Below are 27,817 nucleotides of genomic sequence, written 5' to 3'. Positions count from 1 at the left end.
ATTGTGATTTAAGTAAATCTTATAGCAGCATACAGATATTTATAGTTTTTATATTATGCTATAATCACCAACTCCCATTACTGCATGGCATTATTAAAAATTTGTAATAATATTATAACAGTTTAGTATGTTGATCTTGACTTCTTATGGCAGCATTATTAAAGCAAGTATTTATATCAAGTCTTTTTTGGTAATGTTTTACTATTGTAATAAAAAGAAAATTCTAATGAGTACTAAAAAATCTTTTTAAAATCTTTCCAAATGTAAATGTCAGGAGTCTCAATATTTAATGTCTTTATAAAAACAAGAAATTGTGGTATATAATTGCCTGAATAAGGCAACAATCCATCAAAATACCAAAGGTCAAGGACTTATCTATATTTGAATGTTTTGACCTCTAATGAACTCTTTCACATCTTCAAAAATATTTTTTTTTTGTATCACATCTGACATTGGTTAAAATTGAAACATGAATTTGGTAAATAGATGAGGAAACAAATAAATTGGCTTTTTAATAGGTGATTTATCTATATTTAAAGTACACATATTTTTAAAAGAAGTTTGTTTTATAAGGGATTTATTGTTGCTTGTTTTGTAAATTTGTTCAATCAAAAACCTGCTATTTCTATTGTTTTCTCTGATACCATTATTCTTTTCTTAGAGTGCAATAATGTCAACCCTAACAGTCATGTCAATATGTCTGTTTTTTCTCTCATACCATTATTCTTTTCTTAGAGTACAATAATGTCAACCCTAACAGTCATGTGAATATGTCTGGTTTTTTTCTCATACCATTATTCTTTTCTTAGAGTACAATAATGTCAACCCTAACAGTCATGTCAATATTTCTGTTTTTTTCTCTCATACCATTATTCTTTTCTAAGAGTACAATAATGTCAACCCTAACAGTCATGTCAACCCTAACAGTCATGTCAATATGTCTGTTTTTTCTCTCATACCATTATTCTTTTCTTAGAGTACAATAATGTCTACCCTAACAGTCATGTCAATTTGTCTGTTTTTTTCTCTCATACCATTATTCTTTTCTAAGAGTACAATAATGTCTACCCTAACAGTCATGTCAACCCTAACAGTCATGTGAATATGTCTGTTTTTTTTTCTCTCATACCATTATTCTTTTCTTAGAGTACAATAATGTCAACCTTAACAGTCATGTAAATTTGTCTGTTATCTGCTAAATCAAAAGGCTTTAAAACATTAATTAGAGTCTAAATCAATTTTGTATTATACCATCAGCAATGATCAGTAATGGTACATGCATCTATACATTAAGGTAAATGCCAGGTTCTACAATCAAATCTGTCTAATGCCAAACATTTACAATGTCAAAATTACATTTGGTCTAATGGATAGAACTAAATATGGATCATTAATCTTATAATAACTATGGTTTATTAAAAATACCATATTTATCTGATAGAGTATTGTAATTTGATGTATTGCATGCAAACAAGATAATTTACTTAGATCTTTAAATCTATATTTGGATGAATCATGAAAAAATAAAATTTTCTTTACAAGACATTTCCGCTTCATTTTTCTCTAGGGAATTATTATAGTAACATACAAGGAAATAAAAATAGTGAGAATTAATTATTATTCGTTGGATACCAAATTTCATGCATTTTCATTTTCAATGTATAACAAATTTTCTATAAAATCATGTATGCAGACTTTGGCAAAATCATGAAATCATATATCCACATAAAAGCAACACTGATCTACAAAAATATTTATATGTTGGAACACTGTAATTGAGTCCATCTAACTCTAAATTATAGTCGAGAATGAATAATGCGCACAAGTTTACCAAACATAGATTTTGTCTTTATGAAAAACCTAACTCGTCAGACCATGCTTTATCACCACCAGAATGCCTATTTTACAACTAATACTATTGAGCTCTGACAGAAAATGTACATTTTAAAGATGTTTTACAGTACTAAGTTGCCATAATGGGATGAATGACAAATTTGTCTTTCTTCAACATCCTTATATAAGCGATGGTAGATTTTTAGGTTTTTTTTCCAATGAATATAACTTCACCACAGAGTGTACATTATATATCAGTTTCACATTTACAATGAAAGTGATTTTTAAAGCTGCATGATTTATCAGTAATGATATCAAAACTAACTTAAAATTGAGAATGGAAATAGGGAATGTGTCAACCAAAGGACAAAAAACATGTCTAGTCTGTTTGTCTGAAATACTAAGTAGTTACAGTATAATAAATATAGAAAAACAATTAAGACAACATGTAGTACAATGTATAAGGTACAGTACATTATATTTGAGTATATTATCTTTGCAATTCTTTGTCGCATAGTACATCTGACATATGTATACACGTCCAATATTGGTAAATACAAAAGCAAATTTCATAGAGGTCACACTGTATATAGAGAACAATCAGGGCATTATCAGCTGTCAGGACAAAAAAAAAGAGAAATTTATGATTAATTGAACAGTATATTGATAATATTTGTCTTTTGAAATTTTCTGCTTTGTGCTGATTGAGTATTGCTTTATTGGAAGAAGCACGTTTTATAGTCTCAGGACAAAATATATAAAGAACAAATACAGCAAAAACATTTCATAGAAAACCAATAACACAGTGTCATATATCACTGGTCAATATTTCAGTGGAACTATTACAGTCTATTATACCCCTGGTCATTGTGATACAAGTTATTAGCTTAAAACTGTTGTCTGACCTTTTCAGTGAACTGATTACCCTATATACATCATCTAGCCTGAATATTTAACTAATTAGTCTATACACCAGTATTGTCATCACATCTCATGAAAACAAAATCCTGGTCAAACTCAAATTACTATAAATTCTGATATTATTGCGTGCATTTATTAAAGTGATTTTGTCGTTTTAGACTAAAATGCGATTTTAATGTTTGCATCTGTTTTTAGTTAAATATGTCAACTTAAAGCTTGCATCAGGCTATTCCCGGAAATGTTACATAAAATTTTATAAAAATCAGTCTTAATTATCTGTTTTAATGTCTGTACATAATAGATACAGTAGATAAAACGCTCATGGGGAAAGACTTCAAATGCTGTTTTGTCAAATCAAAATGTCCATGAGCGTGATATCAATTATGCAACGATTGAAGTTTAACTTGACAAGTTCTACTGTAACTAACAATGAGGCATATTGAAGTCTTCTGTGTTTGGACATGAGACTGTAAATTGTAAATTTAATATCCCAGACAATTCTATTTCATTAACTATTTATAGGCAAATCATTATTTGTTATTCTCCTAGTAAACTCGCTAAAGTCAATTTAAGTCACTTCGACATAGTCCATATCAATCAAATTAGACAGATTCACCATTAATTGAATAGTTGGTTCATAATCACCAATAAAAACTTCTTCCAGAAACAAAAAAAAATATAAATATAAGGAAAATTAAATGTTTTTATCCGAATTTCTTATTCCACTAATAAAACTAACTTTTCACAAAATATTTTCAATTTTTGACAAAGTATAGTTACAATGCTAAACTTTGTTTCGTACTTATAAATCAAATTAAGTTGCCTGTATTTGAGTATATATATTTCCCCTCCCTACACTTCATGGAAATGTTAGGATAACTGAGTAGGATGATCTTCACTCAAAAATGTGAATTCTTGACAGACCTGACACTTCAAATGGCTACAATACAGATGCATAAACGAGATATCAACTGGTTTAATGTAAATACAAGAGTCCATTGGATTTTTAAAAAAAATGGAATAACTAGGTCAGTATTATGGACAAGCATGCAAATCATTTAGAAATTGAATGTTGGTCATACCTATATAAATATTTGGAAAATAAAAAAGAATAAAGATAATGTTACCATAAGATATGAATCATAACTGAAGTTACTTAAGCATGAAATATAGGTCAAGGTGACCCAAATGAAGAATTGATTTGTAGTACATACCTAAGACTGTATCAGTGAAATATCAATAATGTAATGTTTATAAAAAGAAACTCAATGATAAATGGGCATTATCATGGTATACCAAATTAATTTTTCCTCAGAATTGTAGTGGGGAATCAATGATATTTGTATACGTTTCAGAGAAATTGACCAAAACACAAAAAAATACAGGGACATATTTATCTTTATTTGTCAAAACTAAATAAATCATATTAATATAGAAAAGAGAAGATGTGGTATGATTGCCAATGCCAGACACACTCCATCCGAGACCAAATGACCTCAAATTACAGATAACCGTAGTTTTTCAACAAACAAAAAATCATAATCTGATTATTCTGATCTATTCATATAATAACATATTCAGTTTCAAATCATCAGCATACAAAACGAACATAAAACACCATGACGGCCACAACATCTGACATATTACATTAAAGACACTCTCATCCAAGGTTAAGGGCAAAATACTTTATACGAAATCCATTCCAACCAATATGTAACGATGTAAACTTAATACTATTCTCATCAGAATTTAATTTAATCCTTAATTACACATTTTACATGGAGGTGATTTCCAGACAAACAGCCTTCTATTGAAGTTTTCCGACTGTCAAACATATCATGATAAACTGTGATGATCAATTTTCTACTTCAGTGTCATCTTCACAGTGACTCCCCGTAGGATGAAAACCAAATCAACAGCCGTAAGAATTTAATTTGCAACGTAAAGTACCTTCATTATGGTTGTCAACAGTAAAAGTGAGATGCTGCTTACCAGAAAAATAAAGGAGTTTAGGTTGTTATCGTTGATGAGAAGGGACAAAAACTTTCAATTTTCAATATTTCACTTGAAGTTATATTTAAACAGGCTATTTTATCAATCTAAAAGGTGAAGCAATCAAATTCAGCCGAATCTATACATTTATAGACAAGTGATCAGATAGATAATAAAACAAAGATGAAATCTTAGACAATGAGAGCTATCATTTCCTTCAATGGATATTTTACTATTAAATTTCACTTTACAACTCAATCAACAAATTTCAAGTCTAATATAAAGTAGAATAACGAGACTTTATATATCTCTTTATAACTTACTTATTTTATATATAACCCTACACAATGCCACCTTACTTTTTGAATAACAATTTTCATTATTTATAAGACTATATTCTATATGGGATTGATTAAGTCTTTGACCAAACCTTATGCTATATAAGGACATTTGCCACTCATACAGAAATTATTATAGCAGTAGTAAGGATTACAGAGATTTATTTTTGCATTCATCAAATCTCAATTTGAACATTATAAAGTATAAGATATTTTGGAACATTCCTACAAACTTTAAACTTTTTTATTTCTAACGATAATATTTTTATTGATAAATATGCCATATCATATTTCCCTTGTATAACATGAATGACGATTTATAAAAAACATTATATCCTCTTAAATCCGGTAATAAATTGTAATCTGACAGCATGTGCAGATAGAATTCCGATATTTTGCACTTTATGATGAAGTTTTCAAAACTTAATTACTTGGCTTTATCGGTTTGAATTTTCTTCCCTGCAAGCTAAAGATAACATCAAGTCAAGTTTCTCTACAAATCAATTCAATCAAATTTACAGGGAAGAATGTTTAAACAGCCAAAATAAGCTCCAATTTAACAGATTTAGAATTATTTATTTGTCATTTTGTCAAATTTTTAGACAAACAGTATAATGTAACACAGAATTAACAAAATTTTTTATCTCTTTCATTGATATTGTAAAATTTACTATCGTAACAGGGTGTGTTGAAAATTAATGACTGTTACATCATGCTGTTTACTCTCAAACTCATTCAAATGTCTCAATTAATAAATGTCAGCTTTGGAATCTGTAATTATGAGACTGAGGAGACTCTGTACAAGGACATGTATGACTTTTCATGTCAATAAAAAGGATGTATACAAGGGAGGGTTTTAAAAAGTAAATTCACAAAAATACTGAACTCTGAGGAAATTTAATCGTAAAGTCCCTTATCACATGGCAAAATCAAAGGATAAAACACATCAAACCAATGGACAACAACTGTCATATTCCTGACTTCGAACAGGCATTTTCAAATGTAGAATTATATTAATATCTTTTATCGTTATTTTGTGCATTTTTCCTTTGATCTTTTTTTGTGATAATTTTTCATATCATGCTACTCGCTTGAGATGGAAAATTATCACTAGAAACTATGCAGGCACGTGGCATTGCTAACGAAATTGACATGAAATTGACAACGTTGATATAGGTAAATTCAACTCGATTGCCTTTCTCGCTTTCGCGGTCCCGGCTCAAGCGAGAAAATCAATCTTGTTAATTGAGATGATCAACGATAATCTATAAATATCTTGAAAAAATAGAATGTAAACTGGGGAAACTCACAACCTCAGTGTAGACTGGCTAGTGATTACAGCAGTAGCACTACTTAGACCACTCGTCCACCTTAAGGCCCCTTTGTATCAAAAAGTATATCCAGTTAACATTAAAGGGATGATTTTTTTTCTTCAATTACATGAATAAGATCTGTGGAAAGAAACATCTTAACAAAGCCAAGGAAACTGTTATACAATTTGCTCTGTTGAGAGATTGTTGTTAATCTATTTTCATTTTCATTAACAGATAAATCTTCTCATCTAAGAATTGAATGCTTCTGTTTGTAATTTCATAATAAGGGTGTTAAAGTGTGACCAAAGTACATTTTGTATGAAGCAGGAAAGCGTGGATTCTTTAAAATTTGTGATAATAATAATAATAATATTAAATACTTTATATTTTTGTGGGTATGGTGGGTAAAAGCTAACCATGAATTAAAGTTTTCTCAATAAACGAAAATTTGTATAAAATGAATCAATAGCGGAATTAAGCGCTTCATTCTAAAATTGTGGGCACGGTCAAGGCTTTTATAACCTTATGAAATTACTAAAAGAAGCATTCAATACTTATAATTACATTTTTTCGATAAGATCATGAAAACACGAATATAATCAAATTTTTTCTTTTATTTACCTGTGCACTTTATTGTGGCAGTAGGGGTCATCATGAATGTTTAAATTGAATTTTGAAATGAAGGTTAATTTCAGAATGACTCAAGATTGATGTAAGCCAATAAAAATAACATATTATAATGAAACATGCATCTAAAAATTAAATGTAATTATACACTTTTAAAGTCTAAATGATAGAAAAATGAAATCCAATTTGTGCTGCCTTAGTATGGTAAACAAAAGATTGTATACATAAGTCATGTCTATGAGTATTATCATGATGACATAAACAATAAAATGTTATTGACTGTGGACATTAGAACTACAATTATCAGTAAATTATTTCGTCAAAGCAATTGACATTCCTGAGACTTTTACATAAGGCCTATACAAATATATTACAGTCAACAATTTCAATACATTTAAAAATACATAGAACAACATTTATTGACAAAAAATCTTTTTCCTTCAAATCTCTGCTATACAATAAAATATATTGATAGTAGTCTCAGAATAACCCTACAGTACATATTGTTAGAAAAATATAACCAATCAACTGGCAGCAGACCATTTAGTTCTTAAAAGTTTAGACTCCTGGTTTTAATTTTTTCACACATGATAACTTGTATCTTTAATGCATGTTTTAATAAAACTGTCAGAGTTTTAACATACTCATTTCATGAGATGTAACATTGCAAAGAGTATAATATACTAAATGCAATAAAGCATGATTAGTTCTGTGACAAGAAAACTTCATTTTGTAGACTGGATTCTGGGTAACAGATACTTAAAGCACATCTCTTTTCTAATTGCTATTACATGAAGTGTGAAACTTATACAGTTGCAATTTAAATTTTTGTTCATGAATCCTATAGTCAAGCATATTCAACATCACAGACTAAAAGGGATGAAATCAGCCATCACAAAACGAAAGTCAATTACTGTGGATTCATTCATTTTTCGTTGGATATAAATTTTCGTGGATTTCGTGGGTACAACAAAGGGAACCATGAATTTAAATGTTCAACGAATTACAATTTTTCTAAAGGAATGTATGCAGACTTTGTCAAACCACAAAATTAAATATACATGAGTATGCAAGTTTTCTTGAAACCACGAAAATTGGTACCCACGAAAATTGGTACCCACGAAAAATAAATGAATCCATAGTAAATTATTCTAAAAAATTAAAAGTTATCCTTATTTAAAGATAATGTTGCTATCTCTATTCAAGTCACTTAAGGATATCATTAACAAAATAAATCAATATTGCACTAGGCACCATGAGCCTATGACTTTATATCTTCACAAACACCCTATAAAACAAATCAGTAGACTCTCTGGTGTAGGATTTAGCATTGCCATACCACATACATTTTAGCCATACCTGTCACATACTGTGAATTCTTGTATTTTTTTGTGGGTACCAATTTTTGGTGGATTGAGGAAAATTATCATTTTTCATGGATATTTGATTTCATGGTTGAAGTCTATTTACATTCCTATATAAACATTTGTTGGACATTGGAATTCATGGTTTTCAGGTTACCATGAAATTCACAAAAAATTGTATCTATATATATAACAAAATATTATGAATGCATTTGTTAGTCTTGTATGATTTTTAATTTTAGTTTCTTGTGTATAATTCAGAGTTTAGTATGACGTCCATTATCACTGTACTAGAATACATATTTTTTAAGGGGCCAGCTGAAGGACGCCTACAGTTGGGGGAGTTTCTCCCTACATTGAAGACCCATTGGTGGCCTTCGGCTGTTGTCTGCTCTAATTGGTCGGGTTGTTGTCGCTTTGACACATTCCCCATTTCCTTTCTCAATTTTATAAAAGTGAAGACATTTTTGTTTACTGTTGCAAGTACAATAAATTAGATCTATAGTAATTAAATTTTGAAATTCAGTTATTGGAAAAATAGACTCTGGTGTATCAATTGATGACATAAAATCACTATGAAGCAGACTACATGATAATTCATACTTACTTTGTTCTTCTGCTTTTGGAGGTTCAAATGGTACATCTGGAAAATAAACAAATATATAGTTATATATGTATTTAATTCATTACATCTTTTAATGGGGGGAAAAAAACAGCAGTTTATTCTTTATGTAGTTGTGTTTTGTAATTTTTAAGTTTCACTATGCTTAAAACCTGTTTTGAATACACCTTATCGCTATTTGTCCGCCGTTACTGGATATACCACACAGGTTCCCGTAAAATTTTGATGTCATAATACAAAATATCTGATGCCATAATGGAAAAGTGATTGTTGTATGCGTCAAAAGTTCAAGTGGCCGGGTCAGCCGGGATTAGTGATAAGGTGTATGACAAGCATAATTGGTTTTCATTGATTGAAGAAATTTGTATTTTCTTTGATACTTGATTATGTTGTTTTGCAAAAGTTTCCATTCAAGCCTATTATATAATGAAGTTTATACTTTTATGGACATCACACGGATCAACAAGCTATAAAGGGTCCAAAAAACGTTTAGCAAGTTTTTCGGTGGTATCATTCATCTGAGGTATTAAACATTTCACCTCTTCCACTCAATAAAAATATCAATTATTTCAGTATACTAAAAAACAAGATGAATCTCCATAGGACACTGTGCCCTGGTCACACAATCACATTTTCATGTCCATTAAAGAGCCAAATTGGGTTTGAAACTGTTATATGCCACATTCATTGTAAAGTTCACATCAGAATGAGCAGGTGTACTAGTCTATATATTTTCAAGATGAGCCCAAATTCATTGTATACACAGCTACTTTTGCATAGGTACTATTTCTGTACCAAAAATCTGTAGTACTGGAAATCTACTTTAAATATTCAGTACTATTTTGTTACTTGAGAATTATTGTAATATTTAGGTACCTGTATTTTTTTTTATTTTGGTATGATTGTCACTGACACAACTTTCCACCAGAGACCAAATGACATTGAAAATTATTATATTGTATGAGATCATTAAGGTCTTTCCCCTAAGAGAGGAAAGACTATAGTTTTTCTCATGTTTTTTTTTTTCTTTTTTTACTTCCAGCATTTTTTTTACATGGCCTCCCCCAGTTTCTATTGGAGTTATCAAGACCAAATATGGACCATCGGTAGGTCTCATCATGAAGTATTACCAGATGAGGCTTTACAGGATTTCATCATCCCCTGTAGAAGTTACCTCCCTTTTATTGTTTTTTTTCGACATCCCCCCCCCCCCTCGTTGTTTTTGAAGATATCATGAACTTATCTGGACATCATGATGTACTACCATATGAGGCTGCGTAAAATGTCATCTTGAGAGTTATGTCCCCTTGAAGCAATTTCTTTAATTTGCATTTTTCTTTAAAAGTATTATCGATTTGAAAATGGCAGCATGTACAAGAACAGATTGCAATGTTTATAAACATAAACAAATAATTTGTTACTAAGCCTTATAAGGAGTTATTCCCCTTTAAAAATTATAAATAATTTTTGAAAAATTCTATTTCGAGAACCAGAAGTCATAGACTTGGAACCTTCACCAATAATCTTTAATTCATGTGACCTTTAATATGCACCCAAGGTCAAAGGTCACAGAGTGCAAAAAGAAAATTACGCTGCAATTTCAAGCTTACATATTATGAAAATGATAAGACTTTGCTGCATACATACAGCGTATAAATTGTATCTCTCGACTAGCTCTACATTTTATACAATAAGCCCAAAAATGTCCAACCGTCTGTTCAAAAGTTACAAGGGATGATTCTTAAAAGTATAGTATTGTGTGTATATCTTTTTAAAGGTAACTGATATCAACCTACTATAAACTGCAAAGATGATCAGTAATTCAAGACCTTCAATTTGAGGTCAATGTCAGGTCATGATGAAATTTCACCTTGACCTTCACAGTATACAATGAACTTTGACCTTGTGATATTAAAAAGGTCAAGTTGGTCCTGAGTTGAATGGTGATAGTTCCATGTCTCCACGACTTCCGGTTCTCAAGTTTGGTATTGCATCATATATTTGATGATTCATTGTGACATAGATGAACTTTGGAATTGTCCTAATTTTTTTCTGCAATGATGTGCTTCAACTGCAGATCATTTATCATTTAACACATTTGAGATATCTATTGTCCTTTTGGAGATCATGCAGTTTGAAGTTTTGCGAGCGGAGGCGTATTATACAAATATATCATGCTTACAAGGGGTATTTGCCAAAAATACCGGTTGAGAGGTACAAATTTCCAGAGCCGTTAGGCGAGGGAAATTTGATTACCTCGAAACCGGTATTTTTGGCAAATACCCCTTGTAAGCATGATATAATTGTTTAATTCCACCGAATGTTCCACCTCAGAAAGTTTATTATAATCAGGTATCATATGAAATTTCGACTTGAATGTATAATTTTTGTATACACTGTAGCTGTGCTCTTTGCGCAGTCAAATTGCATTGACTGTATAATCATTTCTTATCATTTTTTTATGTACAGTCACTGACTGTATATATATATCTCCCTTTTTATGATAATAAGCTGGTTCTCGGCTGACTACTTCACTTTGTTCATCAGTGTCAGTGAAGCGTAATACAAGTGGATTCCAGTTTTATGTGACCGGTTGACAATTCGTTTCCGTTGAGTTTTATTTATGAGGTCATTCCCAGAATGTTTACGTCATTCATGGCAAATACCCCTTGTAAGCATGATATATTTGTATAAAAGAACATACAGCATATACATTTCAAATTTAAAATTGACATCCCCAAAAAATTGGTTGGGTGGGGTCATTGAGTGCAAAAAATAAATTTTCTTTTAAGATAAGGTGTTGTATATCAAATGAAAGGTCATGATGTGTACATTGAAATATCAAATTCCTGGCCTCCAAAAATTAGTTCGATGGGTTTATTAAGTGCAAAAATCAATCTTCCTAGAACACAGCGTAGTCGCATATCAAATGAGAGCTATCTACCCTGTGTTACATATATCATACTTCCGATCTCAAAAATGTAGGGGGATGAGGTCATTAAGTGTAAAAAGCGAAAAGTTTCAGAAGGTATGCTTGTCGTATATCAAACGAAAGGTCGTACAAAGTACATTACGAAAACATCACTTTTACAATTGAGATACTAGTTTTTTATTGATATTCTTCCTATGCATGCATTGTGCCCATTCCAATTTTGCAATCTATAATTTCTCTCAAAATAATTCTAATTTTAATATAATCCCTAAGGCAATATATATCATTACTCAGCAAACACTATTTAAACATTAAAACAAAAATAGTATCTCATTGGAAAATGAAATAAATTTTGATAAAACCAATAACTTTTCCAATCCTATGTGAAAATAGTCAAAGATTAAAAGGTTGGATTATGAAAATTTCAATTTTAAAGCAATATTAGATTTGAAAGCCAGACATAATGATCTAGAGGATTATAAATATTTACAAAGATTACGAGACAAATAGATTGAGGACAGTATTCCGTGGATAACAAAAAATATTGTCATATTAGTGATCTGAATATTAGATACCACAGTCTATCAGGGATATAATATTAATCATCCGGGAAATATAGATCTATATAAACATATAAAAAGTGCTCCTTTTTTGGTTTTATCGACAATATTTGTTTTAGGTTTTGGATTTTCCAATATTTTAGCCTTGGTCATCAATGAAGAGACATTCATTGTTGAAAGATTTGTATCTGAGGCAGTCAATTTGGTACTGTTTAGGTGCATTTAGATGGGACAATTTCCAACTGGTTTGATATCCTTGCCCAAATAAATCATACAGCTTTCTGATACATAATACAATATTTGATTCCAGCAATTCATATTTTGGATTGAAGTCACAGATGCTTTGAAAACACTTATAATTTTGATCATTTAAGAATCTTTATATTTCCCTAACAATAGAACTTGGTTAAAACATTCAGCTGATTTTAACAAAGTTATCTCCCTGTAGTGTTATGTACCACCAGAAGATTTAAAACCAAAATGTCCATAAATTTGTTATTTAAATATTACCCAACATGTACTTATGAGGTCATAGTGACATCAGAAATTACCTTTCCTGACACTGAAGTGATCATTTTATGTATTTTGTTCATTTAGAAACGAAATATTGAAATGATTCGACAATTTCTTAAGGTGGTACCCAACACTTTCACTAAAATTAATTTGGCTCGTTTAATTTTCATAAATTTTTTTCAAATTATTTACTTTGACCCTTTAACAAAAGTATAAAAATTTAAAAAATTTTGAACCAACCGTTTTGTCAGAAAAATTACACTGGTTATATAGCAGTTTGACAAACATCAATTTTGATCATTGAGAAGCTTAATATTCCTTTTACAACACAACGTAATTAAAACGTTTAGCTGACTTTACAGAGTTATCTCCCTGTAGTGTTAGGTACCACCTTAAGTCAATTAATGAATCTTATTATGCCTCATTTTTTCAAGTCCTAAATCAATAATATTCTCTTAAAAGCCTTTTTCTTGGGTAAAAGCAAAATATTTCAAGCAATTACATATCTATTTAAAGCCAAAATCATTTTACATTTAAAAATGATAAGAATAAAAAGTAGAGTTAATTACATTTATGACAACGCATTAGAGATATTCTAATTAGCTGGTTATTCACTTATTGCTAATTTCTTGATATTGTTCCATCTCAAGGTACTCTGTAACTCATCTGAGATTGTTATCTCTCTGTTGAGTAGAGTTGGAGTGTGATCATAAGCTAAAGTCATTGACCTAGTATAGGATGATAGTGATATACAGATTATCTTTGGTTTTTTAAACTCCAGGAGTTCAAGGTTGTCCAACCAGCATGAAATATTTGCCACTGGGAATTTAGCAACCAACAATCAATGAATCAAACTGTGAGGTTTCTTGGCTACATTTGATCTCTAGGTTATTGTTACTTGATAAGGTTGTAGCAACGAAACTAGCTCTCATTTTCAAAACAATACTAGATAACCAATACATATAAAAGAAGTTTCTAAACATACAACACTACAACACTGACAAAATTGAGAATTTGGGAATTAAAACTAGAGGCTCTAAAGAGCCTGTGTCGCTCACCTTGGTCTATGTGAATATTAAACAAAGGAAGCAGATGGATTCATGACAAAATTGTGTTTTGGTGATGGTAATGTGTTTGTACATCTAACTTTACTAAACAGTCTTGCTGCTTACAATTATCTCTATCTATAATGAACTTGGCCCAGTAGTTTCAGTGGAAAATGTTAATAAAAATTTACAAATTTTATGAAAATTGTTAAAAATTGACTATAAAGGACAATAACTCCTTAGGAGGTCAATTGACCATTTCGGTCATGTTGACTTATTTGTAAATCTAACTTTGCTGAACATTATTGCTGTTTACAGTTTATCTCTATCTATAACAATATTCAAGATAATAACCAAAAACAGCAAAATTTCCTTAAAATTACCAATTCAGGGGCAGCAACCCAACATAGGGTTGTCCGATTCATCTGAAAATTTATGCGCAGATAAATCTTGACCTGATAAACAATTTTACCCCAGGTCAGATTTGCTCTAAATGCTTTGGTTTTTGAGTTATAAGCCAAAAACTGCATTTTACCCCTATGTTCTATTTTTAGCCTTGGCGGCCATATTGATTTGATGGCCGGGTCACCGGACACATTTTTTAAACTAGATACCCTAAAGATGATTGTGGCTAAGTTTGGTATAATTTGGCCAAGTAGTTTCAGAGGAGAAGATTTTTGTAAAAGTTAACGACGACGGACGACGACGGATGACGACGACGACGACGACGGACGACGGACGCAAAGTGATGGGAAAAGCTCACTTGGCCCTTAGGGCCAGGTGAGCTAATAAAAATACCAAGGACTGATATTTATATCATTGATGAAAGAGAGAGAAGGGTTCAAAATGCATGCCTTGAATTCTTGCAGATCTTGCACTGCTATTTAGCACATATTAAAGACAAGAGTGCACACACTGAAATGTCTCGCCTTCTTTACTAATCATTGATATTATGTTGATAGTCCTATAGTATAAAGCTTTATTACAACTGTCACATAAACTTAACATTAACCAAGATAGCTAAACAAAGACCAATGAACCATGAAAATGAGGTCAAGGTCAGATGAACCATGCCAGGCAGACATGTACAGCTAACAAAGCTTCCATACAACAAATATAGTTGATCTATTACTTATAGTTTAAGAAAAATAGACCAAAACACAAAAACTTAACACTGTGCAATGAACCGTGCAATTGAGGTCATGGTCAAACAAACCTGCAGAACTGACATATGGATCATAATATATTTCCATACACCAAATATAGTTGACCTTTGGCATATAATATTAGATAAAAAGACCAAAACTTAAAAACTTAACTTTGACCACTGAACCATGAAAATGAGGTCAAGGTCACATGACATCTGCCCGCTAGACATGTACACTTTACAATCATTCCATACAACAAATATAGTAGACCTATTGCATAAAGTATGAGAAAAACAGACCAAAACACAAAAACTTAACTATAACCACTGAACCATAAAAATGAGGTCAAGGTCAGATGACACCTGCCAGTTGGACATGTACACCTTCCAGTCCTTCCATACACCAAATATACTAGCCCTATTGCTTATAGTATATGAGATATGGACTTGACCACCAAAACTTAACCTTGTTCACTGATCCATGAAATGAGGTGGAGGTCAAGTGAAAACTGTCTGACGGGCATGAGGACCTTGCAAGGTACGCACATACCAAATATAGTTATCCTATTACTTATAATAAGAGAGAATTCAACATTACAAAAATTCTGAACTTTTTTTTCAAGTGGTCACTGAACCATGAAAATGAGGTCAAGCACATTGGACATGTGACTGACGGAAACTTCGTAACATGAGGCATCTATATACAAAGTATGAAGCATCCAGGTCTTTCACCTTCTAAAATATAAACCTTTTAAGATTAGCTAACGCCGCTGCCGCCGTAGCCGCCGCCGGATCACTATCCCTTTGTCGAGCTTTCTGCAACAAAAGTTGCAGGCTCGACAAAAATGGAGACGTCAGGACTTAATATTGTTAACTTTTGAAATTTAGTAGCTTATTTCTATTTCATTATGAAAGAAGATCAAATCTTTCAATTTTTGACAGCAAAGCTTTAATGCAGATAATTTGTTTTGTCTATAGTTCAAGGCACATTGAATGGTTAAAAACAGAAAAACAAAAAAGAAATGACTCAAACTTAATTCAATATAGTTGTATTAGATAAAATGTTAGAAAACAGGCCTCTGTCTTGTCTTCGAAACATTGTATCAAATAGATTTGGCTAGAACATTCATTTATCTTATTGTTAAATCATAGGTGGTTTACCCCAAGTTACAATTTCAAACAGTCTATGCAATTTTTATTATAAAGTATATATAGATATACAAATGGGTGTCCTAAAATTGAAATAGAAATAAAATAGAGAATACATGATTCCAAAAACCAGTGTGAATTAAAGGATATATTTGTACTAGACCTGGAATAATTTTGAATTCTTGAAAATTATCATTATAACTAACCCAAATAAAAAGGGTTAGCCATGCATGAATTGGCTTGTGTTAATTTTCTTACATAAATATTTCTCATCACCCCACCCCACAAAAAAATGGCCTTCAACCCATTTTTACCTGTATTGCTAACTCTCCTTAATTAGGTTAGTTTTAAAAGTGCATTTCTTATCAATTTTAGTCACCACAAGCATAAAGTAGAGTTGTGAAAAATTCATAAGAAACCATCAGGCTTAATTCCATCCAATCACCCAAAACATTAAGATATGATATAACCTGCAATAACATTTTAACAAGGAGAAACAGTATTTTATATCATTAACTATTGTATTTGTAGTATTTTATAAAATGAATAAGTATTATATGTATTTTAATAGTCTCTCATAATTCTTTTAAGAATGGCACATACATATATTTAATTGTTTTAACTATGTTTACTGTATAATTAATTTTATAATTGTATCTTGTTTTAATCATGTTGTATGTGGTGAGACTTTAATAAACTATTGAATCTGAATCTGAATCTGAATCTATAATACAACCAATAACTCATGTTTATGACTAGACTCTGAGTTGACAAAAAATCGTGTATCCGCTATCATTAGAGATGGTCTTCGTTTACATGATGTTAGAGTTGTTGAAGCTACAAGAATAGAAAGCAAAGGAAGTCGCCCAGGGCTTGTGATAGCTTCGGTAGAAAATGAAGAACAGAAAGAGAAATTGATGAAAAGTAAGATAAAGTTGAAATATTCACGAGACTATCAAAAAGTTTACATTGAAAATGAACTGACATCGGAAGCACGAGTACAATTGTCAAATATGATGACAGTGCTGAACGGAATTGGCCGTGAAAAAGACTTTGTGGTTGTAAACGGTAAAATTCAGAAGAGAGCAAACAACACGAGATGTAGAGAATATGACAATGTAAATGGACAAAGACGACCAGAAAGAGAGGAGTGGACACCAGTACAAGGACGACATTTCCGTGGTCGAGGTGGTAGAGGTAGACGCGGATATTAGGAATTAGCGCTTGGTGTTTGGAACATTAGAGGGTGGTCAGCACGTCAAAATGATAATTCAAACTTTAGATGTCATGTTGTAAACGCTTTAAATTTTGATATTCTATGTTTATGTGAAACTTTTTTGAGAGAAAATGATAAAATACATGTAGAAGGTTATACTTGTTTTCAGAGAAACAGGGACAAAGTTCATGTTAATTCTAAGAGAGGTTCTGGTGGGGTTGCGGTTTTAGTTAAAAATGATCTGTTGAAATATTATAATGTTGAAATTTTAAACAGTGAAGTACAAGATATTCTATGGATAAAATTGAGTAATGAAAATGATATAATATGTTTATGTGTATGTTACTTACCACCAGAAAATTCTGTATATAATGACTCACTAGTTTTTTATACTAAACTGCTAGAACAGGTGTATTTGTATCAAAATATAGGTAAATTGTATATATGTGGTGATTTTAATTCTAGATGTGGAGATGCCCAAGATTTTATTGAAGGTGTTGATAATGTACAAATAAGAGAAATTGTTGATAGTGTGTCAAATAGAAATGGTGATTTACTCATTGAGTTTTTAGTAGATTGTAACATGTGTATGGTAAATGGGCGAATTGGCTCGCAAGATTTTACTCATATTAAAGGTACAGGGAAATCTGTTGTAGACTATGTCCTTACTCCACATGAACAGTTAAATGAGGTAATTAACTTTAAAGTGAATACAATGTCAGACTTGGTGACTGAGTTATCTCTTGTCGGATACGAATCGATTCCGGACCATTCACTGTTAGAATGGGGCATACGAGTTAGAACCGATATGTCGGAAGTAGAACAAAACAAGAGCGGTATAGGAGCAAATCGGGTTAAAGGTCCAAGAAAGTTCAAGCTAGATGGATTGAATAACGAACCTTTTTCTAGTGAAAATATGCAAAATGTATTACGAGATACTATATGTCGAATCGAAGTTGCTTTAAACCGCAGTAAAGACGTTAATAAGGCTTTTGTCGAACTGAAACATTTACTTATTAAAGAATTGGAGCTAACATGTAAAGAATTGAAACAGCCCGTTTCTAATATGCGCACGAATAAGTGTAAGCGGAAACCGTATTGGTCTGATGAATTACAGGACTCGTGGAACAAAACGTGTGATGCTGAGAGGCAATGGAAGCGATGTAAATCAATTGGAAAATCTAAACTCCGTACTCGATTTATGCAATCACGAAAAGATTTCGACAAATTAAATCGTAAAGCGAAGCGGAATTATCAGCTAGAACAACAAAATAAACTTCAAAAACTTGGTGAACAAAATTCTTCTGAATTTTGGAAGTCTATAGGCAAATTAGGACTTGCCAATGATCGCAAATCGAGACAAACTTTTCAAATTCGATCAGAAACAGGAGAAATTACAAGTGACATTGACTCTGTATTAGAAAAATGGAAAATAGACTACGAAGAGCTGTACAACAGTGCTGATATAAATGGTTCGTATGATGATGAATTTCTTAAGGACATTAAAAATAAACTTCAAAATAGGAATAATTTAGTCAATGACAATAATATTGATACAACTGAACTAAATAGAGCTATAGAAAGGGATGAGGTACGCGAGGCCGTTTTTCGAGCTAAGCAAGGTAAATCCGCGGGAATTGATGAGATACCGGGTGAGATTTTACGAAATGACACGTGTATAGACTTGCTATATAAAATTATTCAGTTTTGTTTCATAGAAGGGCACGTTCCTAGTGAATGGTTAACGAGTATGATCTCTCCGATTCCGAAACCGAAAATGGACCCCCTTAATCCACTTGAATATCGTCCAATTTCATTAATATCAGTGCCGTGCAAAATATATGCGGATATTTTGAATAAAAGATTGACAAATTGGTTAGAACAAAATGACATGTTAGCAGAAGAGCAAAATGGATTTAGACGTAACCGAAGCTGTTTGGATCATTTATATATACTTACAACAATTATTAAAAATAGAAAGTTACAAAGGAAAGATTCATTCGTGTGCTTTGTGGATGCGAAGAAGGCTTTTGATAATGTAAATCGGGACATGTTGTGGTATAAGCTGATGAAAATGGGTATTAACGGAACGTTTCTAAAAGCAATTCAGTCTCTTTACGATGCGACACTAAGTGCTGTAAAATTAGGAAACAACTTGACAGATATTTTCCCGGTTCAATACGGTGTGAAACAAGGCTGTAAAATGTCTCCTACTTTGTATTCTATATATGTTAACGATCTTGCGGAGGATATTCGCTCGCTTAATGCTGGTGTAGATATTGGTGACTTAAATGTATCTATTCTTCTTTACGCTGACGATGTTGCGTTGATAGCTCCAAATGAGCAGAATTTACAAAAGATGTTGGACTGTTTAAACACCTGGTGTAGGAAATGGAGAATGACTCTAAATACAGAAAAAACGAAAGTTATTCATTACCGTAATAAAAACATTGCTAGATCTGCCGAATTTAAATGCGGAGATATTTCAGTTAATTATATTTCATCCTACAGATATTTGGGACTACATTTGAATGAATTTTTGGATTATAAACATACAGTACGAGAAATTACTAAATCAGCAAGCAGAGCACTTTCAGCCTTATATGCTAAATTTATTTCGTGTGGTGGAATGACTTGTGATGTGTTTACGAAACTATATAGGTCGGTAGTTGAGCCTGTTCTATACTATGGTTCTGGAATATGGGGACATACAAATTGGAGAGAGGTACAAGTTATACAGAACAAAGCATGTCGGTTATTCTTAGGAAGTGCTTCAAATGCGTCAAATATAGCCATTCAAGGTGATATGGGACTTACAAGTACGAAATCAGCAGAAATTTTGGAAACTTTTCGTTTATTTCTTAGAGTGAGCAAAGCTTATGATACAAGACTTACGTATAAGGTTCATATGTGGAGTAAGGATTGTTCTAGGTCATGGGATAAAAATTGTATAAAGAAAGCACAAATTTTAGGTATTGAAAATGTTATTAATGATACTTTTTCCATTAAACATAAACTGCAAGATATCAAATCTAAACTATGTGAAAAAGATAAAAATGAGTGGGTTGAAAAATTGTTTAATGACAGAAATCAATGTAATGGTAATAAATTACGTATTTATAGAGAGTATAAACATGTTTTAGAATTTAGTTCTTATGTAAAATTAGTTCGTAACAGGCAGCATAGACGTGTTTTGTCAAATTTTAGAAGTGGCTGTTTACCACTGGCAGTTGAAACGGGTAGATACACCAAGCCAAAAATTCCTTTAAATGAGCGCACTTGTATATATTGTACAGATAATTGTGTAGAAGATGAAAAACATTTTTTATTAGGGTGCGATTTTTATGCAGATTTAAGATATGATTTAATGAAAAAATCTGGTGATATTTGTGATTCTTTTAATGATCTTGATTTACAGGAAAAATTTATTTTTTTAATGTCAAATGATGCTATTCAACCATTTTTAGCTAAAACTTTATATCAAATGTTTTATCGAAGAAGGTATTGTGTATAGTAATATTTTAGTACATTAGTTTTAATTGTTTTATAATATGTGTGATATTTTTAAAGTGTCTCATAAGTCAGTAATTTGGCTGGGTACCAATATTTTAATTGTAATATTTAATAATTTTTAATTGCATATTATGTTATTATATGTATTCATTGTGTTTTATATTGGTATGTGACACTATAATAAATTATTCTGATTCTGATTCTGATATATGAGTTTGAACTTCCCTTTGGGGCTATCTTTCTTGTTTAAGGCAATGTTTCCTTTAACCATATAAAGTACGTATCATGTGCTTGGCTAAACTATTCTCATCAGATGGCTAATAAATTTTACATTAAATATCATTATGATAATTACAATAAGTTCTGGAAACCAGTTAACTTTATGGTAATGGTAGATAATAAAATTCACAAGTACAAACAAAGCAATAATACAATTTACAATGTATTATATCAAAGGACATGCTTGTCTTTCTTTAATTGACTATGTACTCATATAATTCAAGATTTTTAAGATGTTGATTTAAATGAAACTCAATCCATATATTAAAGCTATTTATAAATTTATACAACAAATTTATATATTTATTGTTGGTTTGATTCTGTTCCTAAAATTATAAATATTTATGTTTTATAAGGAAAAGTTAATGAAAAAACATAAATACCATATTTATATATAAGTTTTACAATAATATGTCACAAATTTGTTCCAAAAGAATTGGGACCGTTGCCAAATGTTGGCAGTATTCTCCCATAGTTTTCAAATGAAATAAGCATATAGTTAAGCAGGAATGTAATTATTTTATAGGATTTTATCATATTTAAATAGGACTGTTTTTAACCAAAAAAAATTGTTTTCTAATTAATTCAAAAATTTAAACTTATCCTTATAAGGGGAGATAACTCAGATGTTCATAATATTATGAAAATGATGGAAATTAAATCTCTGATTAAACTTATAAATAATTAAATAGTTTTGTATTCATTTTCATTATATAATCAATTTTATGGGGTATTTAGTTAAATATACTATTAATCAAAATAAAATCACTATCAGACGTATGCATCCTGTGGGGCACTGATACCGGAAACTCCACAACATACAAAGGTGGTGTAGGATTACAGCTGGGGCATGTCTGCCTCTCGGGCGTCAGTCCATATTTGGTCAGAGACTGACTGAAACCAATGGGAAGGTGGCTCTCATGTTGACCAGTCACATGACTAATTAAGAAATTGTTTGAAACAAAGTGTGCTAACTTCAAACAAAAGTGCGCTAACTTCATTTTCAATTTGGCATGGCTGTAAGCAGCAAAGTTTTCAGCAAAAACTATTTTTGATTTCCCACCCACCTCACCTCTTGTTTATTGCATATTATTTAGTTTTTCTTGTTTATAGTTATGTCTATGTAGATATTGTGTAGTTTTTGATTGTAATGAGTACCACAGTTTTGCTGATCTATGTATTTTTGTCTTTCGCCTATATTTTGCCAATTATATGTTTGCATCTAATTGGAATTTATAATAAACTGTGGATTACTTGGCCCAAACCTGTCTTTGGTATTTATTCAAGCATTGATTATACTTGGCCCAAACCTGTCTTTGGTATTTATTCAAGCATTGATTATACTTGGCCCAAACCTGTCTTTGGTATTTATTCAAGCATTGATTATACTTGGCCCAAACCTGTCTTTGGTATTTATTCAAGCATTGATTACTTATCCAAGGTTTCCTCACCAGACTCTGAACTAGTAACTCAATTCAGTTCAGGATTTGGTTGGGACTCCTTTTTTGTTAAATCACAAACACACACAAACAGCAGAAACAATTACAGGGAAAAACCTACAATGGGATAAAGGGGGGAGGGGAAGCGAAAGAGTTAGTTTGGATTAATCTTAGACAAAGATTATTATTCCCGTATTATGCAAGTATTATATATATTTTTTTTTTTCTCCATCAAATTTCAAAGACAATTAATAATGCCATGAATGCACTTATTAATCAAGCGAGAAAACTTTTCTATTTGCCCTATGGTAAATCAATATAAATAATAAGTATATATTTGATTCAAACTCATCTTCAATAATGATCCTGCATTTTAGTTGCATTAAAATCAATCATAATTTCCAAAGGGTTGCATATGCACTTGTAACATACATTTTCAAATTGGTACAATTTCTAACAATCACCACATCATTTTAAAAGTTTTGGAAAATGTAGTTTCTCATCAGAAAATAAAGAAAATGGTACATGCTCAATCAGGGTAGCCCATAGCTGATAGTAAGTGGCAGCACAATTATGGTAAGCTGGAGTTACTGACTTTTGTCTAAAGAGAAATCTTAAATTCTCTTCGATCGTAAAATATCTTTTTTATGTAATCAATTTTTAAAACAGTCATTAACTGTATTTGCCAACTGCTGTGAAATTTCACATACCAATTTAGAGTAGTGACCTAAATTGCTTGTAAATTTCAAATTGAATTGGAGCATGTCTTATTCACGATATAAATTTCGTCAATGTCTAATTTTAATCTGCAAGAAATGGCTTTAAATTTGTGAAGATGGCCATAAAATGCAATTTTTCTAAGTTGTTAAAAGAAACCATGCAATAAAGCTGAAACCTTCTTCCCATTTGTTAAGTTTCATTCCCTTACACAGTGGAGTCATTAACAAATAATACTTTTTCACCATGACTTGGTGCAAATTGTTACTATCCAATCCCTACCGGAAAACCATTCATTTTGAGAAAGTCATTTGAAGTAAATTAAATACACCATCTAAATTCTAATCACATTTCTGAATGAAACTCTATAAATGAATTTGTTTTATAAACAAAGCAATAAGCCATAGCATTAAGATTAAATGACGGAAACCTATGATTACTTTGAGCTTCTATAATAAACAACTTGGTTAATTTAGTCTATGATAAACAAGTGCAACCTTATTTGTCCAATAAATATTTTGCATAAATTGTGCACTGATCTATCACGTCTCTTCTACTGCAGTGTCTGTTTACTTAATTTTGTAAATTAAGAAACATTTGGTTTTTTTTTCGGTTTTTGTATACATCTATGCAGACAGTCTAACCAAATTTTAAAAAAGACTGGCATATTCCAAAGCTACAGACAAGCAAAATTTTAATACATTTTTATGGCGGCTCATCTTTAAGAATTGACCATGATTAAGGTCAATTCATGGGTTTACCTTGTAAATTTAGCAGAACTAATAAAACCAATAAAATTACTGAAAACATCTGCAACAATCAATATAGAATTGCACATACAAAGAATAGACTTATTTCTAAATGCAAAGAGAAAAAAGGCATAAAGTGTATAGTTTTCAATAAAGGACATTTGAAAGTCAACCACAAGAGCACAAACTCAATCTGACAAACTCATAAATATTAACTACAATTTGTCCAGTAGCTTAATGAGAAACAGATGAAAAGTATTATATATAATGTGACTTTATGGAAACCTATTTTAGCATCAATTTGACAAGTTTGCTATCCAATACACTTTAGAATAGAAAATGGTTTAGATCTCTGGTCAGCCATGATGCCATCATTATTCCCTTAAAGTTCGAAAAAATCTTGACATCATTCAACCATTAAGACATATAGATATATATATACATAGAAATGTTTCTTGTAATATCATTTGATCATTACCAGATTTTAATTTTCCAATTAAGGAAATGCAGAAAAAAATATTTTTTTCAATAAATACAATGATTTTAAGTAGCTTTTTAGAAAAGAAAATTATTTGATCTAAAATAATTTCTCATTGCTTTTCTTGATAAGCAATCAGCTACTGTTATCATTTCCAATTTCCAATAATTATCGACATGAATCTCATTCAGGGCCACATGATATCACAGGATTTTACATAGTCTAATCTCCATGTATATATGTCTCTAATATAACACGTTGTATGAGTTACTGCCCTTAAATGAATCGTTTACTTTTTTTGTATTTTTATGCTGATGGCTTGGTCATTAATTAACACTAGAACAGACATTTGAAACTGACTGGATTTAAAAAGATAAAACATCCATGACCTTTGGTGGCAAATATATGATTTATAGGAGTTATTGCCTTTATAGTCAATTTTTAATCATTTTTTGTAAATCTTTAAGTAATCTTTTACAAAAATCTTTTCCTCTGAAACTACAGGGCCAAATTAATCCAAACTTGGCCACAATCATCATTCGGGTATCTAGTTTAAAAATGTGTCCGTTAACCTGGCCATCCAACCAAGATGGCCGCCATGGTTAAAAATAGAACATAGGGGTAAAATGCAGTTTTGGCTTATAAATCAAAAACCAAAGCATTTAGAGAAAATCTGAAGGGGTTAAATTGTTTATCTATCTGCCCTGAAATTTTCAGAATAATTGGATCGGAAAACCGGTTGTTGGGTTGCTGTTCCTGAATTGGTAATTTTAAGGAAATTTTGCCTTTTTTGTAATTATCTTCAATATTATTAAAGATAGAGATAAGCTGTAAACAGCAATAATGTACAACAAAGTAAGACCTAAAAATAAGCCAAAATGGTCAATTGACCCCTTAAGGAGTTATTGTCCTTTATAGTCAATATTTAACAATTTTCATAAAATTTCTAAATTTTTAACCGGATTTTTGTGTCAAAAATGTCGGTTATTGATTTGGGGATGTACGGCGGGCAGGCGGCAACCAAATGTTGTACTGTTCAGGAGTTACGGTTCTTGAAAGTTTAAAAAATGTTGTGTCCGTGCATTTACTCATGAACCGTTCAACCAAACCTTTTAAAATTTTAATATGTTATTGCTTACAACAAAATGGAGGTCAAGTTCAATAATGACGATTTTGACTTTTACCGTTCAGGAGTTACGGTTCTTGAAAGTTTGAAAAATGTTGTGTCCGTGCATTTGCTCATGAACCGTTCAACCAAACCTTTCGGTTCTTGAAAGATTGAAAAATTGTGTTACCTGAGTATTATTGGCAGATTATACAACAGAAATGGGATTCATTAACTTAAGAAGCATTCTATGTTTTAGATATTTTCAAAATCCTAGGTAGGTGGACTTAGTAATTTTTTCTTACTTTATGCATTAAGGGCACACAGTTTGTCCTGCTAGAGGGTCATTTTCTATCTAGTTTATATGTTGTTATTGTTGACAACATGGAAGTCAAGTTTGATATTGATAATCATAAATTTTACCTATTAGGAGTTTTGGTCCTTGTAATATTGATAAATGACAGAACACAAATAAATGTTAAAGAATCCGGTTTACTGTCATTTTGACAGCTCTTGTTACTAATATTTTCCACTGTAACTACTGGGCCAAGTTCATAATTGATACAGATAATTGTAAGCAGCAAGAATGTTCAGTAAAGTAAGATGTACAAACACATCACCATCACCAAAACACAATTTTGTCATGAATCCATCTGCGTCCTTTGTTTAATATTCACATAGACCAAGGTGAGTGACACAGGCTCTTTAGAGCCTCTAGTTTTAACCACGACCGGATTTGAACAAATCATGAAATTTTATTATATCCACACTATTGATAAAGGCAAGCTAGAAAATTTCATGTTGACATATGTAGAAAGGCAACATCCAAGCTGCTTTCTGATCTTTGGTCTGTTTGACATATTCCATGTTTCAATTCTATTTGCTAAATACAAAGGACCCTTATAATCAATATTGTCAATAATTATGTCAAGTTTTATTCCCCTACCAGGTTAACGTGCACTGACAAAGTTAACCAAACCTAGGAGTGTTTTCCTACGGGGAATCCATCGTACTAATCTAATAAAAGAAATAAATATTTTGACATTCACGACAACAGTAATTGTGTAAAGTTGTTCTAATCCCTTTTCAAACCATTCAAAATGATAACTTTATTAAGTGTTTATATATTCAAACTTTTCAAACTAGAAACTGTATTAAGTCTAGGGTTAATACACTTTTGCAAAAGGACAGTGACATTTTCTAAACTTGATTGCTAATTTACTGTTCTCAATTCTCAAAAGGTTTTTCAATTGTCTGTAATGTCAAACTCATACAGCTGTAACCCTTTACTGTCAGGCGTCAAATGGTAATTTTTGGCTGCCGTTTAGTGTCAAATTGGTTAAAATTTTACCAACTTGGTCAAAATATCCTTGTCTGTCAGAGGTCTCAAATAATTATCGTTACCGTTATTTTTGGAAAAATTGGCATGATTCTTCAATAAGTAGATTGTTTTTATCATCTAGAAGGAAGTGTACATTTTTTCGTCATTATTCATCATGAAGGTATCCCCATTACAATCCACATGTAGAGACTGAAATTATGTCACCAATAAGAATATACAGGACACAATTGTCACTTTTAGCTTTTTCATACTTTCAGGTTATTATAAAAGGAGTTTTGGAAAAGTTTCCATAGAAACATATACCACTTAAATTTGGTTTGACATAAGCTCACACTTTCCTTTAGGTCCATTTAAAATGACAATCCATTGATTGAAGTGGAAAGAGGACAGTTTTTTCCAAAGAAAACCTTTCCTACTTGAGAACAGTACTTCAGAAACTTATTAAAGCTGATCATGTAGAGATGTCCAATTATTGTCCATTAGTGACAGTGTCAAGTTGACAAGGCATTTACAAAAGGAGAGTAACACCACACTTAATATCATATTATCACAATTTTTTCACATTTCCTCAAGACATGCCTAGAATACCATTAACAAATTGTTCAGAGGGGATATAATATTT

General features: G+C 31.2%; 1 protein-coding gene across 7 annotated transcripts in view; it reads right to left on the bottom strand.

Annotated features, from left to right (window-relative positions):
• Positions 1-27,817, bottom strand: part of LOC143056543 (agrin-like) — a 146,173-nt gene that overhangs the window by 93,750 nt on the left and 24,606 nt on the right. For all 7 annotated transcript variants that reach the window (XM_076229626.1, XM_076229628.1, XM_076229625.1 and 4 more), the window contains exon 2: positions 8,996-9,031. In XM_076229626.1, coding sequence (XP_076085741.1) covers positions 8,996-9,031 — 36 coding nt within the window. The remainder of the gene's footprint in view (positions 1-8,995; positions 9,032-27,817) is intronic.

The sequence above is a fragment of the Mytilus galloprovincialis genome, chromosome 13, assembly GCF_965363235.1.
Source record: "Mytilus galloprovincialis chromosome 13, xbMytGall1.hap1.1, whole genome shotgun sequence".
Taxonomy (NCBI): domain Eukaryota; kingdom Metazoa; phylum Mollusca; class Bivalvia; order Mytilida; family Mytilidae; genus Mytilus; species Mytilus galloprovincialis.
The sequence above is the reverse complement of the archived record's forward strand: the minus strand, read 5'-3'. Positions and strand labels throughout refer to the sequence as shown.